We start from the raw sequence: 17,447 nt of genomic DNA, 5'->3' as shown, positions 1-17,447 counted from the left end.
CAATTCCTACTCTTTGCCTAAAAACAAAAACAACAACAAAAAATCTCTACTGTTTTTTTCCGGGAGTCTACAGAGAGTCCTTGTGCCTCTGCTGTCTCCCATGTGCTTGAGCCCAAGACCTAAAATAAAAGCCTTGTCTAGGAAAGCTGCTTGGCCGTGTGCGTGTGTGCATGTATTTATTTAGAGATGTGGTTTCTCTCTGTTGCCCGGGCTGAAGTGCAGTGTCACTACCACTGCTCACTGCAACCTCGACCTCCCAGATTCAAGAAATCCTCCCACCTCAGCCTACAGAGTCACTGGGCCTACAGGGACATAGCACTAAACCTGGCTAACTTTTTTATTTTTTGTACAGACAGGGTCTTGCTATGTTACTCAGGTCAGTCTCGAACTCCTGGACTGAAGCAATCCTCCTGCCTCAGCCTCCCAAAGTGTTGGGATTAGAGGCGTGAACCACCACACCTGGCTTGTGTTCATTTTTATTACACAATAAAGGAGGAGCCAAACAGCCTGTGATCTGCAGCAACCACAACATTACTATGCTAGCCAACACACTGTCTACATTAAATTAAACAATGATTTTTGATGTTTTCTCCTTCTAAAGGCTAACAGAATGAAAATAATCTGGGGCTCAAGGGATCACAGTTCTGGCATACGGGTTATTTCAAAGTGAAAATATTTGAGCTACGGAAGATGCAGAAAGAAATTCTCACTGAATTTATCTTATCTGAATAAAGCAGAGTCTCCCTAAAATAGAACTGCAGTTAAACCCCCTCCACAGGAGTTTCCTGAGAACTCAGCTGGCATACAGACTGTCAGTCAGCATCAAAAAGCCCAACAGAACTTTCTATACTTTCCCACTGAAGCCCTAGCCCCTCCCACCCCATCCCCCTTTCCGTTAAGTTGGTATATAAACCTTACTTCTTGCTATTCAAGAGTTATTAATAACTAAGTGACTTCTGCATGCATGTGTAAAAAAAATCTTGTTTTTCTCCTGTCTATTGTCAGTTAACTCACAGGCCCCCCGAGGAACCATTTGAAACAAAGTAGATGAAGAAAAAGGTTTCCTCCCAACAGGGACTTTAAACATTTTTGCTAGGTCTTTTAAAAGCATTTTCCCCTTTGAGCGTTCTTAAATGACAAATATAAAGGGGGAAAACCCTTAAACACAAAGTAAGTTTATAGTTTCTCTGACAGTGCTCATCTTTTATTATCAGACTCAGTTTCCAGAGTCTAAAGATACACAAGAAAAATTCAGCTCATGTTAAAAGATCTAAAATTATTTTCCCAAAAGTATTTTTAGAAAATATTTTTTAAAATATTTTACATAAAATATAGGTTTTCGTTGCCCTTGCAACATATTCCTTTACTTGTCACTCGCTTAAAAACAATTTATTTCAATGGTAGGCTATCAGGACAAAAAAAAATTGTGATTATCTTTTTAATAATCTTTATTATCTATTAAAATGTAAGCTTTTGGCGGACAGGGGTTGGTTCATAGTTGGATGCTCAATACCCAGCATCAAGTCATGTACATAACAGAGAGGCTCAAAAACACACAGTCAGGAGTTGCTTAGCAAGAGGAATACATTCCGTGACATGTGTCATGAGGCAGTTCCATCTTGAGCAAACATCACAGAGTGCACTCACACAAACCTAGATGGTACAGCCTACTACACACCTAGGCTACATCGCACAGCTCCCAGACTACAAACCTGTACAGTATGTTTCTGTACTGAATTCTATGGCCAACTGGAATGAAATGGTCAGAATTATGTGTATATAACCACAGAAAAGGTACAGTAAAAATATTGTACAACAGATAAAAAATGGTAACTCTGTATAGGACATTTACCATGGATGGAGTTTACAGGACTGGAAGTTGCTCTGGGTGAGTCAGTTTGTTGGGTGGTGAGTGAACGTGAAGGCCGGGGATATGACTGCACACTACTGCAGACTTTACAAACACTCTACACTGAGGCTACATGAAATTTAGTAAAAAAAAAAAAAAAAAAAAAAAAATTTCTTTCTTCAGTAATAAGTTAACTATAGGTTACCACAACTTAAAAAAACTGAACAAAACAAAAAACAGAATCTCACTGTGTCGCCTAGGCTGGAGTGTAATGGCATGATCAAGAGTTACTTAACTCACTGTAACCTCATGAACTCCTTGGTTCAAGGCAGCCTGCTGTCTCAGCATCCTAAGTAGTTAGGCCTACAAGCATGCATCATCACACCCAGGAAATTTTTTATTTTTATTTTTTGTAGAGACAGGATTTCACTGTTTCTCAGGATGGTGTGGAAGTCCTGGCCTCAAGTGATTCACTTGTCTCAACCTTCCAAAGTGTTGGGATTAGAGGCCTGAGCTGAAATGTTGAGCCTTTCTTTCTTTTTTTAATGTTTTAAAACTTTTCTTGTTAAATGCTAAGACACAAACACACACATTAGTCTAGCCCAAAAACAGGGTCAGGACATCAATATCACCTTCTTCCACTCCACATACTGTCCCATTTGGAAGGACTTCGGGGCCATAACACATGGAGCTATCATCTCCTATGATATCATTGCCTTCTGGAATCCCTCCTGAAGGACCTGCCTGAGGCTATTTTACAGTTAACTTTTTTCTTTTATGAACAGGAGTCGCACCTTTGAAAATAACATAGTATAGTAAATATATAAGCCAGTAACACAGTCATTTAGTATCTTTACCAAGAATTATGTACCAACATAATTATATGTGACAAATTTACACAACTGGCTGTATAGGAAGTTTACATCTCCATCACCACAAAAAGGTGAATAATGCGTTATAACGTCTGATGTCACTAGGCGATAGGAATTTTCAGCTCTATTTTAATTTTATGGAACCACCACTGCATATGAGATCATTGTTGACCAAAATGTCATGTACCACTGCTGTGCAGTACGACTGTAAATTCTCAATAAAACAGGCACAGAGGCCAGGCACCGTGGCTCACACCTATAATCCTAGCATTTTGGGAGGCCGAGGTGGGTGGATCACTTGAGGTCAGGAATTCAAGACCAGCCTGGCCAACATGGTGAAATCCTGTCTCTACTAAAAATACAAAAATTAGATTACAATCATGTCGTCTGCAAACAGGGACAATTTGACTTCCTCTTTTCCTAATTTAATACCCTTTATTTCTTTCTCCTGCCTGATTGCCCTGGCCAGAACTTCCAAAACTATATTGAATAGGAATAGTGAGAGAGGGCATCCCTGTCTTGTGCCAGTTTTCAAAGGGAATGCTTCCAGTTTTTGCCCATTCAGTATGATATCAGCTGTGGGTTGATCATAAATAGCTCTTATTATTTTGAGATACGTCCCAACAATACCTAATTTATTGAGAGTTTTTAAGCACGAAGGGCTGTTGAATTTTGTCAAAGGCCTTTTCTGCATCTATTAAGATAATTATGTCATTTTTATCTTTGGTTCTGTTTATGATAGATTACATTTATTGATTTGCATATGTTGAACCAGCCTTGCATCCCAGGGATGAGGCCCACTTGATCATGGTGGATAAGCTTTTTGATGTGCTACTGGATTCGGTTTGCCAGTATTTTATTGAGGATTTTTGCATCGATGTTCATCAGGGATATTGGTCTAAAATTCTCTTTTTATGTTGTGTCTCTGCCAGATTTTGGTATCAGGATGATGCTGGCCTCATAAAATGAGTTAGGGAGGATTCCCTCTTTTTCTATTGATTGGAATAGTTTCAGAAGGAATAGTACCAGCTCCTCTTTGTACCTCTGGTAGAATTCGGCTGTGAATCCGTCTGGTCCTGGACTTTTTTTGGTTGGTAGGCTGTTAATTATTGCCTCAATTTCAGAGCCTGTTATTGTCACCTTCTTCCAGATTTAGTCTTGGGAGGGTGTATGTGTCCAGGAATTTCTCCATTTTTCTAGATTATCTAGTTTATTTGCATAGAGGTGTTTATAGTATTCTCTGATGGTAGTTTGTATTTCTGTGGGATCAGTGGTGATATTACCGTTATCATTTTTTATTGCGTCTGTTTGATTCTTCTCTCTTTTCTTCTTTATTAGTCTTGCTAGTGGTCTATCAATTTTGTTGATCTTTTCAAAAAACCAGCTCCTGGATTCACGGATTTTTTGGAGGGTTTTTTGTGTCTCTATCTCCTTTAGTTCTGCTCTGATCTTAGTTATTTCTTGCCTTCTGCTAGCTTTTGAATGTGTTTGCTCTTGCTTCTCTAGTTCTTTTAATTGTGATGTTAGGGTGTCAGTTTTAGATCTTTCCTGCTTTCCCGTGGGCATTTAGTGCTCTAAATTTCCCTCTACACACTGCTTTAAATGTGTCCCAGAGATTCTGGTACGCTGTGTCTTTGTTCTCATCGGTTTCAAAGAACACCTTTATTTCTGCCTTCATTTCATTATGTACCCAGTAGTCAATCAGGAGCAGGCTGTTCAGTTTCCATGTAGTTGAGCAGTTTTGAGCTAGGTTCTTAATCCTGAGTTCTAGTTTGATTGCACTGTGGTCGGAGAGACAGTTTATTATAATGTTCTGTTCTTATACATTTGCTGAGGAGTGCTTTACTTCCAACTACGTGGTCCATTTTGGAATAAGTGCACTGTGGTGCTGAGAAGAATGTATATTCTGTTGACTTGGCATGGAAAGTTCTGTAGACGTCTATTAGGTCCGCTTGCTGCAGAGATGAGTTCAATTCCTGGATATCCTTGTTAACTTTCTGTCTCGTTGATCTGTCTAATGTTGACAGTGGGGTGTTAAAGTCTCCCATTATTATTGTGTGGGAGTCTAAGTCTCTTTGTAGGTTTCTAAGGACTTGCTTTATGACTCTGGGTGCTCTTGTATTGGGTGCATATACATTTAGGATAGTTAGCTCTTCATCCCTTTACCAGTGTGTAATGGCCTTCTTTGTCTCTTTTGATCTTTGTGGGTTTAAAGTCTGTTTTATCAGAGACTAAGATTACAACCCCTGCCTTTTTTTGTTTTCCATTTGCTTGGTAGATCTTCCTCCATTCCTTTATTTTGAGCCTATGTGTATCTCTGCATGTGAGATGGGTCTCCTGAATACAGCACACTGATGGGTCTTGACTCTTTATCCAATTTGCTCAACGAAATAAAAGAGGACACAAACAAATGGAAGAACGTTCCATGCTCATGGACAGGAAGAATCAATATAGTGAAAATGGCCATATTGCCCAAGGTAATTTACAGATTCAATGCCATCCTCATCAAGCTGCCAGTGACTTTCTTCACAGAATTGGAAAAAACTACTTTAAAGTTCACATGGAACCAAAAAAGAGCCTGCATTGCCAAGACAATCCTAAGCCAAAAGAAAAAAACTGGAGGCATCATGCTACCTGACTTTAAACTATACTAAAAGGCTACAGTAACCAAAACAGCATGGTACTGGTACCAAAACAGAGATATAGACCAATGGAACAGAATACAGCCCTCGGAAAGAATACCACACATCTACAACCATCTGATCTTTGACAAACTTGACAAAAACAAGAAATGGGGAAAGGATTCTCTATTTAATAAATGGTGATGGGAAAACTGGCTAGCCATATGTAGAAAGCTGAAACTGGATCCCTTCCTTACACCTTATACAAAGATTAATTCAAGATGTATTAGAGACTTAAATGTTAGACCTAAAACCATAAAAACTCTAGAAGAAAACCTAGGTAATACCATTCAGGACATAGGCATGGGCAAGGACTTCATGACTAAAATGCCAAAAGCAATGGCAATGAAAACCCAAATAGACAAATGGGAAGAGCTTCTGCACGGCAAAAGAAACTACCATCGGAGTGAACAGGCAACCTACAGAATGGGAGAAAAATTTTGCAATCTACTCATCTGACAAAGGGCTAATATCCAGAATCTACAAAGAACTTAAACAAATTTACAAGAAAAAATCAAATAACCCCATCAAAAAGTGGGCAAAGGATATGAACAGACACTTCTCAAAAGAAGACATTTATGCAGCCACGGACACATGAAAAACTGCTCATCATCACTGGCTATCAGAGAAATGCAAATCAAAACTACAAAGAGATACCATCTCACACCAGTTAGAATGGCAATCATTAAAAAGTCAGGAAACAACAGGTGCTGGAGAGGATGTGGAGAAACAGGAATACTTTTACACTGTTGATGCGAGTGTAAATTAGTTCAACCATTGTGGAAGACAGTGTGGCAATTCCTCAAGGATTTAGAACTAGAAATACCAGCTGACCCAGCCATCTCATTACTGGGTATATATCCAAAGGATTATAAATTATGCTGCTATAAAGACACATACACACATATGTTTACTGTAGCACTATTCACAACAGCAAAGACTTGGAACCAACCCAAATGTCCTACAATGATCGACTGGATTAAGAAAATATGGCACATATACACCATGGAATACTATGCAGCCATAAAAAATGATGAGTTCATGTCCTTTGTAGGGACATGGATGAAGCTAGAAACCATCATTCTCAGCAAACTATCGTAAGGACAGAAAACCAAACACCGCATGTTCTCACTCATAGATGGGAAGTGAACAATGAGAACACTTGGACACAGGAAGGGGAACATCATACACCGGGGCCTGTTGTGGGGTGGGGGGAACGGGGAGGGATAGCATTAGGAGATACAGCTAATGTAAATGACAAGTTAATGGGTGCAGCACACCAACATGGCACATGTATACATATGTAACAAACCTGCATGTTGTGCACATGTACCTTATAACTTAAAATATAATATAAATAAATAAATAAAATTTAAAAAATAAAAATACAAAAATTAGCTAGGATGGTGGCGGATGCCTGTAATTCCAGCTACTTGGGAGGCTGAGGCATGAGAATTATTTGAACCCAGGAGGCAGAGGTGGCAGTGAGCCAAGATCGTGCCACCGCACTCCAGCCTGGGTGACAGAGTGAGACTCTGGCTCAAAAAAAGAAAAACACAAAAATGGCATAGATTAAATTCAGAATGTCATTTTCAATTATAAGACAAATAATTCAGCTACAAAACAAATACAATGTAATTTGGATATGTAGGCTAAAAAGGACAAAATTCTAAAATATTTCATATTTTAAAGAGCCTGAAAATTATTATTTCCAGGAAATGTCCGGGCACAGTGGCTCATGCCTATAATCCCAGCACTTTGGGAGGCCAAGGCAGGCGGATCACCTGAGGTCAGGAGTTCAAAACCAGCCTGACCAACATGGAGAAACCCCATCTCTACTAAAAATACAAAAAATTAGCCGGGTTTGGTGGCACATGCCTGTAATCCCAGCTACTTGGGAGGCTGAGGCAGGAGAATCACTTGAACCCAGGAGGCGGAGGCTGCGATGAGCTGAGATCATGCCATTGTACTCTAGCCTGAGAAACAGGAGTGAAACTCTGTCTCAAAAAAATATATATATATATTTCCAGGAAAAAATAGAAAATATGTATAGGACCCTTGATTTTCTAAGCTATAATATGGTTTGGAGGAAAAAGCAAACATGTTACAGAAAGGGTTGAATAAAACTTTGAAAAATGTGTCCCTATCCATCTTCTTTATGTGCTTCTTAAGTTTAAATAAAATCCAAGGCAAGTATTGGCCCAGTCTATTCTAAAAATATTCTAGGGCCAGGCATGGAGGCTCATTGCTTGGTGGTGAATTGCTTGAGCCCAGGAGTTCAAAACTAGCCTGGGCAAAAGTTTATGTTCTGTTCACAAAACCAGCCTGTTTAGTGAGACCTCGTCTCTGTAAACAAAAACCTAAAAAATAAAGTAATAAAATAAAGAAAGAACTGGTAGTTGGGGAGAGATTCCCACCTGTGAATGACAGCTTTAGGCCATGTCCATAGAGTTTCCTCCTGCTCCTGATCTTCTCTTCCTGACTGACTACCTATGGATTTCAGACTTGCTTAGCCAATCCCCATAGTAGTAAAAGCTCAGTCCTGGTAATGAAGTCTCTAACATGTATCTCTCCTATAGTTTCTGCTCCTCTGGTTGAGTCGTGACTAACAGACCAGGTATCTAAAGTACTCAGTCTCTTTCATAACCTCATTTGGATGTATTCCTTTCTCTTATGTTATCAGATCAATTAATTTTTGTTTTGAGATGTGGTAAAATCTGCTGGATGTCTATGAAAACAGCCAGATGCAAAGGTCTTGTGAATGAAATGAAGGACAATAAAGTCCACTCAAAAAAGGTGGAAACATAGAATACTAGTAAAGGGTTTAACTTAAAACCTCTTAACTATGAAATCCTCAATAATTATTTAACTTTTCTCTATTCCTATCTCCTTACTTTCAAAATGAGATTCCTATTTCTGCCTATAAAGGACAAAGAAGGAACTGAGATAAGTATTAAAGCATAAAATGAGTATTATTATTGTTGTTAATGGAAATGTTTTATAAAGATATGCCAAACAGTTATCTTAAAGTTCAAAGTTATTTAACTGTTTTTAATTCAAGAAAATTCCAATCTGAGCAGGTGGATTAAATGAACAATATAACCAAAGGGCTGATCTGAGTGATTTAGTCCTGCAAATAAAGTGGAAGTGATGGTGTGTGACTTCCAAGACCACATCACAAAAGGCATTACATCTTCCTCTTTGCTTTCTTGTGAATCAAATCACTCTAGGAGAAACCAGCTGCCATGTTGAGAGAACACACTCAAGCAGCCGGAAGGAAAGTTATATGTAGCAGGAAACTGAGGCCTCTTACCAACAGCCATAAAGGACTGAGGCCCCCTGCCAAGAGCCATGTGAATGAGCCCTCTTAGAAGCAGAACCTTCAGCCCCATTAGTGCCTTCGGGCGGGGTCTGTAAATATTCCCTGTGAAGTTGGTAAGGTCTGTGTAACTGCGTCCAAGAATAAAATACACTGGAAATGAAGCTGCCCAAATATCAAGGCTAGATTTGAAAATGCCTTGAAGCAGCTAGGCGCGGTGGTCACACTTGTAATCACAGCACTTTGGGAGGCCGAGGCAGGTGGATCACCTGAAGTTAGGAGTTTGAGACCAGCCTGACCAGCATGGGGAAACCCCGTTTCTACTAAAAATACAAAATTAGCCGGGTGTGGTGGCGCATGCCTGTAATCCCAGCTACTCGGGAGGCTGAGGCAGGAAACTCGCTTGAACCCGGGAGGCACACGTTGCAGTGAGCCGAGATAGCGCCATTGCACTCCAGCCTGGGCAACAGCAGTGAAACTGCATCTCAAGAAAAAAAAAGTGCCTTGAAGATTTTGCTGGTTTCTCCTGGAGCACTGACTCCAGGAGCCTTCAGCCAACAAGAAGAAAGTCTGGGTACTCTGAGACCATCAAATGGAAAAAATACAAGCAGAAATCACAGAGAGAAGAGCTGCCTGTAAAGCCCTGTAGCAGCCCCCAGCTATTTAAGTCTTCCCAGCCCAAGTACCCAGACATATGAGTAATGCAGCCTTTGACATGAGTCCATCCCTACCCACGATCTGATACAATTTCATAAAAGACCATGACCTGCTTAGCTGAGCCCAATCTCCAGAGGAGACTGAGAAAATCTCTTTTCTCTTTTTCTGGAGAGAGAAAAATAAATGGTTGTTTTTTAAGCCACCAGGTTTTGGGTGGTTCGTAAAGCAGTAACAGATAACCAAAACTCTCCATAAGGTAAAGGCCACCTGCTTTATGATACCTTTCTTAATTCCCCAGGCAAAAATTAGCATGGCCTTTCTTCAAGTCTTCTAATATCTGTTTACAGAAGCCATGCACTATGATCACATCCTGTGTTGGCAGCATAATTACTTGTTTCCCTGGCTCTCTAAGAGTAAAAATTCTCAGAGGGCAGCAGCTACGTGTAACAGAACTTTGTATCCACAGTACCTAGCAGAAAAATATTACTTTCTTTCTTCCCATTAAAAATTCATATAGATTACCACGACCACAGGTATTCCTGTTACTATGTTAACACATCAAGAGGAAACAAATCCTAGTAGGAGCATAAAAATGCAGATGGCACCTCTGAGCTGCTTTGTTAGCTTCTGTGGCCTGGATCCTTATGGAATTCTTCCCTGATGATCAGAGTTTACAGAGCACTTTCACATGCATTAACTCATTTGGGTCTCTCATAACTTCATGGGTGAAGAAAGGGAGTATCATTCCTATTTTCCAGATGCAGAAAATGGAACTAAAGTAATTTAGCAAATGTGTGGCACAGAGTTAGAACCTGAACCAGTGTTCTGACTCCACACGCACTGTTCTCCCCATTCGTTCCAGATGTCTCACAATGGATGACTGGCCCTAATCACACGACCATCACATTGCCATGTGCAAGTCCAAAGATAAAGATGCTGATGCTATACCTTCACACAGACTAGAAAAGGATAAGTGACACACACAATTACTAAAACTAGAGACCTTAAGAGTCCTACATATTACAATTGTAAAATATTTAGTCCATTAAATATGTTAAATATATATGTGACTTAGAGGAATCCAATTTGAAACCACTGCTTATACAACCAAATGACCAACAACTGTTCTTGCAGAAATCAGCATAAGACAAAATTACCAAAACAAAAAAAAAAGTATTAAAAAGACTGGTGAGCAGAACAATGTAGTTAAGGAAATATGAAATGTAGAGTCAAAAAGACTTTCCTTAAAAGCCAAAGCCTACGATTTAACCTTGCTGGGCAAAATATTTAACTTCTCTCCAACTTCCCTTGCAAAATGAGAAGAATACTAAAATCAACATCATTTATGAGATGATTAAATGAGATACAATACATGAAAACGCCACCAAATAGTAAATGCATAAAGTTTTCTAACAAATTGTTCAGGTTCAAACACAAAACCAAATTTAGACACTGAAGGTGAACTGGTAAGGTTGGTTTGTTTTATATGTAAGTTTTCTGATTATAAATGACTTCTGCTCCTGATCACACAACCACTTTGAGGCACCCTGAATAAGCTTGTCTTCATTTAAATAACAGATGGTTCCAGAAGCTCAATATTGGCACATTTTTATAACATGCCAATTTTTCTAGAAAATACTAATCCTTGCCCAAAGATGCTCTTCTTAGCTAGTTGAGAGGCTGAGGCAGGAGGATTTCACTGCACTCCAGCCTGAGCAACAGAGCGAGACCCCATCTAAGAAAAAAGATGTTCTTCTGACACCTTAAGTATATATTCTGCTATTCTCCTGCAATGATGTCAAGAATAATACAGAAAGCTTGTTCTGCAGCTTAGTACTCAAAAGACTTACCTGCAACCCTCAGCAGTTCAGCAAGGCCCAGAAGCTTGGTAGATTGTTTATAGCATGTCGGGGACTGGGAAATACACTCCTTGATGAGACTGATCCGATCAGGGCACAATCGCACTACAAAAGAAAGACATATTAAAGACTTGCACCAGGGACATCACAAAAGGGTGTTAATGGCCTTCCTAATACAACGCATCCAAAGAAAATGAAAATTGTGTAAGGCTTCAGATGAAGGAGAATTAAGTAAAAGTAAAAGGCATGTTTAACAAACAGCAAAATTATTATTGCTTCTGAGAAAATAATGTACAACCTTGATCTTCTCTTTATAACCAAACTTCTGAAGCATAGGAAATGAAGTGTTAATCTGAAACTGGAAAAAGCTGTGTTGCTATTTTATGTACCATGTTGGGACTTAGGGAAAAATTTAAACAAGATAGTATTTGTATATAATACTTAGTATTATACCAGCCCCCTCACACTTCACCCCCTAAGCCCCATTCCTTGCTCTAAATATCCATTTGCTATCTCCACTCATCACCCCAGTTTGGAGGGCAGGAGTCTTCAAAGTGCTTACTGTTGCAATTTATTAACCTTCCTCCAAACATAAGCCCAATTTTCTCACATAAACTGGATATTAGAAAAATAAAACACATCTGATCAAACCAAGTCAAACTATGAAGAAATGAAAATCACATTTTAAAAACCTTAGACAAAAGGTACTACGAATATTCTAGGAACAAATGGTACTTATTTACAGTAGAGATGGCAACCTTTAAGAAACACGGCACTGCCAGGGAGATTGGCCCCCAATAATTGTAATAATAACAACTACGATAATAACAGCTATTGTGAAAGGAATACGATGAGCTACATCTCAGGCACTGTTGGGGGTGCTTTATGTATATTAACCCTACACAGCAAACTCTTATTAATAGAAGACAGGTACCATTATCCTCAAGAGAAGAAACTGAGGTGCAGAAAGGTTAAGTACTTTGGCAAAGGTCACTGAAAAAGTGATGGGACCAAAATTCAACCTGGCTCGCTAAATGTTTTCACACCTTGAATCTATCCTTTCCTAAATCAGTGGCTGTTCTCCATACATCTTGTGTTCTCTGAAAACTTCTACATAGGTGAGAGGGGCCAGGGATGGGGGAGATAAAGAACAGAGGTGGTGTTTTTTCTCTGGAATGGGCTTTTTGGGGGAAGGTAAGGATTTATTACAATTTAATGTTAAACTCATAAAAGGTTGCAAGGAAAGTACAAAGAAATCCTCTATACTCTTTGCTGAGGTTAACAGATGATTAATAATTTGCACCTTCACACATGCCCATGTGCAATCATGCACGCACACCCTCCCTGCTTCCTTCCTCTTTATATTCACACACAAATATGTATATACACACACAAATACTTATACATGTACAAATACATATATACATTTATAATACACATGTATACATGTGCATATATACACAGTTACACATATATACACACAAATATACATACACATTTATTTTTTTCTGAAACATTTGAGAATAAGTTGCAAATAACATTTCTCTTTATTGCTAAACACTTCAGTGTGTGTTTCCTAATGTTTTGACTCTCTTTTTTTTTTTGAGATGGAATCTCCCTCTGTTGCCCAGGCTGGAGGGCAGTGGTACAATCTCAGCTTACTGCAACGTCTGCCTCCCAGGTTCAAGCGATTCTTCTGCCTCAGCCTCCCCAGAAGCTGGGACTACAGGCACATGCCACTACGCCTGGCTAATTTTTGTATTCTTATTAGCGACAGGGTTTCACCATATTGGCCAGGCTGGTCTAGAACTCCTGACCTTGTGATCTTCCCTCCTCTGCCTCCCAAAGTGCTAGGATTACATGCATGGGCCAACACACCTGGCCTAGACTCTCTTAAAATGAATCTTTATATATCTACAATAATAATTCTGTTGTGTGTGGCCTTTACTATGAAATATAAAGTAAATGTACTCTTCAGTTACTTCCTTCAAAATCACCATTGCTAATACGTACATCTGAGTATAGCTTCTACAGACTGTATTACTGTTCCCAATTATCCACTGCAACTATTCATATCCCAAATTCCTGCTTCAGTAACAGAAGGCTTGGCCCTGTGACATCTACAGGCAATTAATGTGAGTGGAAATGATACATGCCACTTCCGAGTGAACACTGTTAAGAGTCATCGTGGAATTCCACTACAGATCTTTCCCCTCTACTGTGACAAGGCCGTGTCTCATGGGGTGGTGCTGCGGCCAACCAAAGTGGACACGATTGTGAGCAAGGAATAAGTCTGTTATCACACATTATGGAGATACTGAGTTTTTCACTACAGCACAATCGTAAAAACTCACTGATACAGTATACTTCAAGCCTTTCCATACCTTATCACAATAAAAATATTGTGAATTTTTTCCTCAATATCTGCTACTATTTTGTGGGGCCTTTTCCAGATTCAGTAACATATGATAATTATGAGATAGGTACTTTTAACATATTTCTAATTTGATTTTCAAAACAAAACTTGTCGCAGATACTATCTGCATTCTGCTATGTAAAAATCTGGAGTTTTCATAGCTGCTTTTATGGCTTTGTTGATGAATTACTGTATTCTTCTTAGAGAAGCTCTAGCTTTAGTAATTCTACTAAACTGACTTCCTTACTTTTACCACTCTTTTTCTAGCTCAATAAAATCAAGGTAGAGAACTGAAACCACGCACAGCAATGGATCATCATTTTCTCTAAACTTCCATTTAATGGAACACTCATCTTTAATTATTTGTCTCCTATTGCCCTAAGCAATGCACACTACTAATATTTGAAGTACATTAAACAAATTTGGAGAGCAGGATTCTAATAGACTGCAATTACCCTGTTCAAATGACTTTTTACTTTATTTACTTACGTATTTTCTGATCCTCTGGACAATCACTATTCCAGTTTGCTTTTTCTGCTGATTTAGGGCCTGCTTAATTATATTTCAAAATGTAAATTCTCAGTTAAATAAATTTAAGCCCTAGATATTACTATCTTTCCAAGAAGGAAGAAGTGCTCAACTCCTAAAATTCCTTTCCAAACTGAATGAATGAGCATGAAAAAGATATGCATGTATGTACCTTTTAGTAATTAAAGATAAACTAATTTTCCTGTAGAAATCATGAACATATCTCAAGTGATTTTTTTAAAACCTTTTATAAAATACATGTATACATACACACACACAGACATATATGTGCCTGTGTGTCTCAAATGTAAAAAGCATTTTCTAACTGGCTACCTATATTCCAAATGCCCCTCAAACGACAGTTATGCAATATCAATTTCAGTCACTCGGGAATGGCAACAAAGGTCCACAACAAATGAAGTTACTAGTGATGTTGTGGAAGTATTATACAAACTTGATAGGCCAGGAAGGTGGAATACACAGGAGTCAGACACTTAGCTGACCAGTAAGAGGATAAGAGTTTCCTTCTTGAAGAACCTTTTACTCTCACACTTTTTCCTCAGTAGAGTATTGTCTGCTGTTACAAATGTAGGTTTTTGAGCCAGACTACCTAGGTTTGAATCCTGGCTCCACCTCTAACTAACTGGATGACCCTAGGCAACCCAGTCAAGTTACTTAACCTCCCTGTGCCTTGATTTCATTATCTGAACATTGGAAACAATACCACCACCTTACATGGCATGGTTTTATTTTGAGATAGGGTCTTGCTCTGTTGCCCAGGCGTGGGTGCAGTGGCACAATCTCAACTTACTGCAGCCTCGACCTACTAGGACAAGCGATCCTCCTGCCTCAGCACCCCAAGTGGGACTACAGCCATGCACTACCAAGCCTGGCTAATTTTTTAATTTTTTAAAAAATAGAGACGGGTTTTGCCATGCTGCCCAGGCTGGTCTCAAACTCCTGAGCTCAAGCAATCACCTCACCTCAGGCTCCCAAAGTCCTGGGATTAGAAGCATGAGCTACCATGCTGCTCAAGGCCATGGGAGCCCACCCTTTGCATCAGTGTGCCCTGGATGTGAGACATGGAATCAAAGGATATTATTTTGGAGCTTTAAGATTTAATGACTGCCCTGCTGGGTTTCTGACTTGCAGGGGCCTGTGGCCCCTTTGCTTTGGCCAATTTCTCCCATTTGGAATGGAGGTATTTATCCAATGCCTGTACCCCCATTGGATCTTGGAAGTAATTAGCTTGCTTTTGATTTTACAGGCTCCTAGGTAGAAGGGACTTGTCCTGTCATAGATGAGATTTTGGACTTGAACTTTTGAGTTAATGCTGAAATGAGTTAAGATTTTGGGGGACTGCAGGGAAGGCATGATTGGTTTTGAAATGTGAGGACATGAGATTTGGGAGGGGCCCTGGTGAAATGATATGGTTAGGCTTTGTGTCCCCACCCAAATCTCATCTTGAATTGTAATCCCCAGGTGTTGAGGGAATGACCTGGTGGAAGGTGACTGGATCATGGGGGCGGTTTCCCCCATGCTGTTCTCATGAGAGTAAGTTCTCACTACTAGTGATGGTTTAAAAGCGTGGCACTTCTTTGTTCTCAAATACACTCTTCTCTTTCCCACCAACAGATGAAGAAGATCCTTGCTTCCCCTTTGCCTTCTGCCATGACTGTAAGTTTCCTGACGCCTCCCCAGTCATGTGGAACCGTGAGTCAATGAAACCTCTTACCCTTATAAATTACCCAGTCTTGGGTATTTCTTTATAGCAGTGTAAGAACAGGTTAATACAATGTCCAAAGGGTGTTTTGTGAATTAGTGAATACATATAAAGTATATTTGGAACATAAAAATCACTCAATAAATATTAGCTATATTATTATCTAATGGAATCTTCTAATACAAGGTTTCTCCAGATATAACTTACAGGACTGTGTAAGGAATATTTTATTAGTATCCCAATCTGAGAAATGTGAAGCTCAAAGACACTGTTGCCACAGGTTACACAGCTCAAAGTGGCTGCACCATAATGTAAGCTCACACATGACACTCAGGGGTAATCCTGTCTCATTATCAGTGTGACAGCCCTGTAAAGTCAAAGAATGTGCCTTGTCCCCGTCATTATTTCAGTTCCCAGAGTAGGGTAAGTGCCTACATTTATGTTTATTAAAGAAAGCAAAGGCGGGGAGGTGGAGAGAGGGCAATGAACAGATGCTGAGGAGGGAGGGGAAGAATGTGAGGAAGAAAGGAAAAAGGAATGAAGAGAAAGGAATCAGGGAGAATGAGAAGACAGGTGAGACCACACTAATTCTATGATTATTTAAAAAATACCTTTAAGTATCAAAAATAATCATTGATATTGTACAGTCCTTACTATATCTTAGGCATTATAAATGTATACATATTCCTTATAAGCAATTCTGTAAGATTCTTATTAGTATCCCCATTTGGTAAATGAGAAAACTTAAAGAAAGGTTAAAACTTGCCCCCAGTTACCCAGTAATAAGTGGCAGAAGTAGCTCCAGGCTGAGTGTAACTAAAATGCTATAAATCAGAAAAGCTGACTTACCCTATTACAGAAAGAACATGTGGACCAAATGAAATATTCAAAGGCTGCTCATTTATATATTAAGAAAAATTTACATAAACACCCAAAACAAAGAGAAAAGCATACACATGTACACATACACAAATACTTCACAGAAGACTCACACATAGGGAGTCATTTTTACATGCGACTTCCGTTCCTGTTTTCAATTAGCTCATTGATTACAATTTAGTTAGAAATGCTCGCCTTTACTTGACAAGAAACAGCAACTCCTGGAGTGTAGGCAAAGAAGGCTTCAAAACAAAGCAAAATGACAAAATGAACTATGTACGCTGACTACAATAAAAATACCTAAACCATAAATTTCTAAATATCAAGTTGTTTTCTTTCTCCAATATTACTGATGAATACAAAAGAAGCTAAAACCTAAATGGCATCTGTGAGATAAACACAACAAAAAGTATACAAAGGCAATATTCCATCTTCACATCCGGAAGGTTTTCTGACAGTCGTTCTAATGGGAAACTCCAAATCAATATATCAAGGTGGAAAGCTGTCAAGACATGAAAGCAAATGTCTTTCTTAAAATACTCCTCAGTCAGAAAATTCTCAGAAGCTACAGCAGGGCAGCGGTTTTGGTTGTGGGTATTCAAATCCAGCAGCTGATATACGTATCACCAGCCAAAAATACTGCAAATTGATCAGCACAGAAAAT

At 39.1% G+C, this 17,447-nt stretch overlaps 1 protein-coding gene across 3 annotated transcripts in view; it reads right to left on the bottom strand.

Annotated features, from left to right (window-relative positions):
* NBAS (NBAS subunit of NRZ tethering complex) overlaps window positions 1-17,447 on the bottom strand; it is a 394,766-nt gene that overhangs the window by 187,642 nt on the left and 189,677 nt on the right. For all 3 annotated transcript variants that reach the window (XM_050754036.1, XM_050754037.1, XM_050754038.1), the window contains one exon: window positions 11,229-11,342. In XM_050754036.1, the coding sequence (XP_050609993.1) occupies window positions 11,229-11,342 (114 nt within the window). The remainder of the gene's footprint in view (window positions 1-11,228; window positions 11,343-17,447) is intronic.

This window comes from Macaca thibetana, chromosome 13 (assembly GCF_024542745.1).
Source record: "Macaca thibetana thibetana isolate TM-01 chromosome 13, ASM2454274v1, whole genome shotgun sequence".
NCBI lineage: Eukaryota > Metazoa > Chordata > Mammalia > Primates > Cercopithecidae > Macaca > Macaca thibetana.
This window is presented reverse-complemented; position numbering and strand designations above follow the sequence as displayed.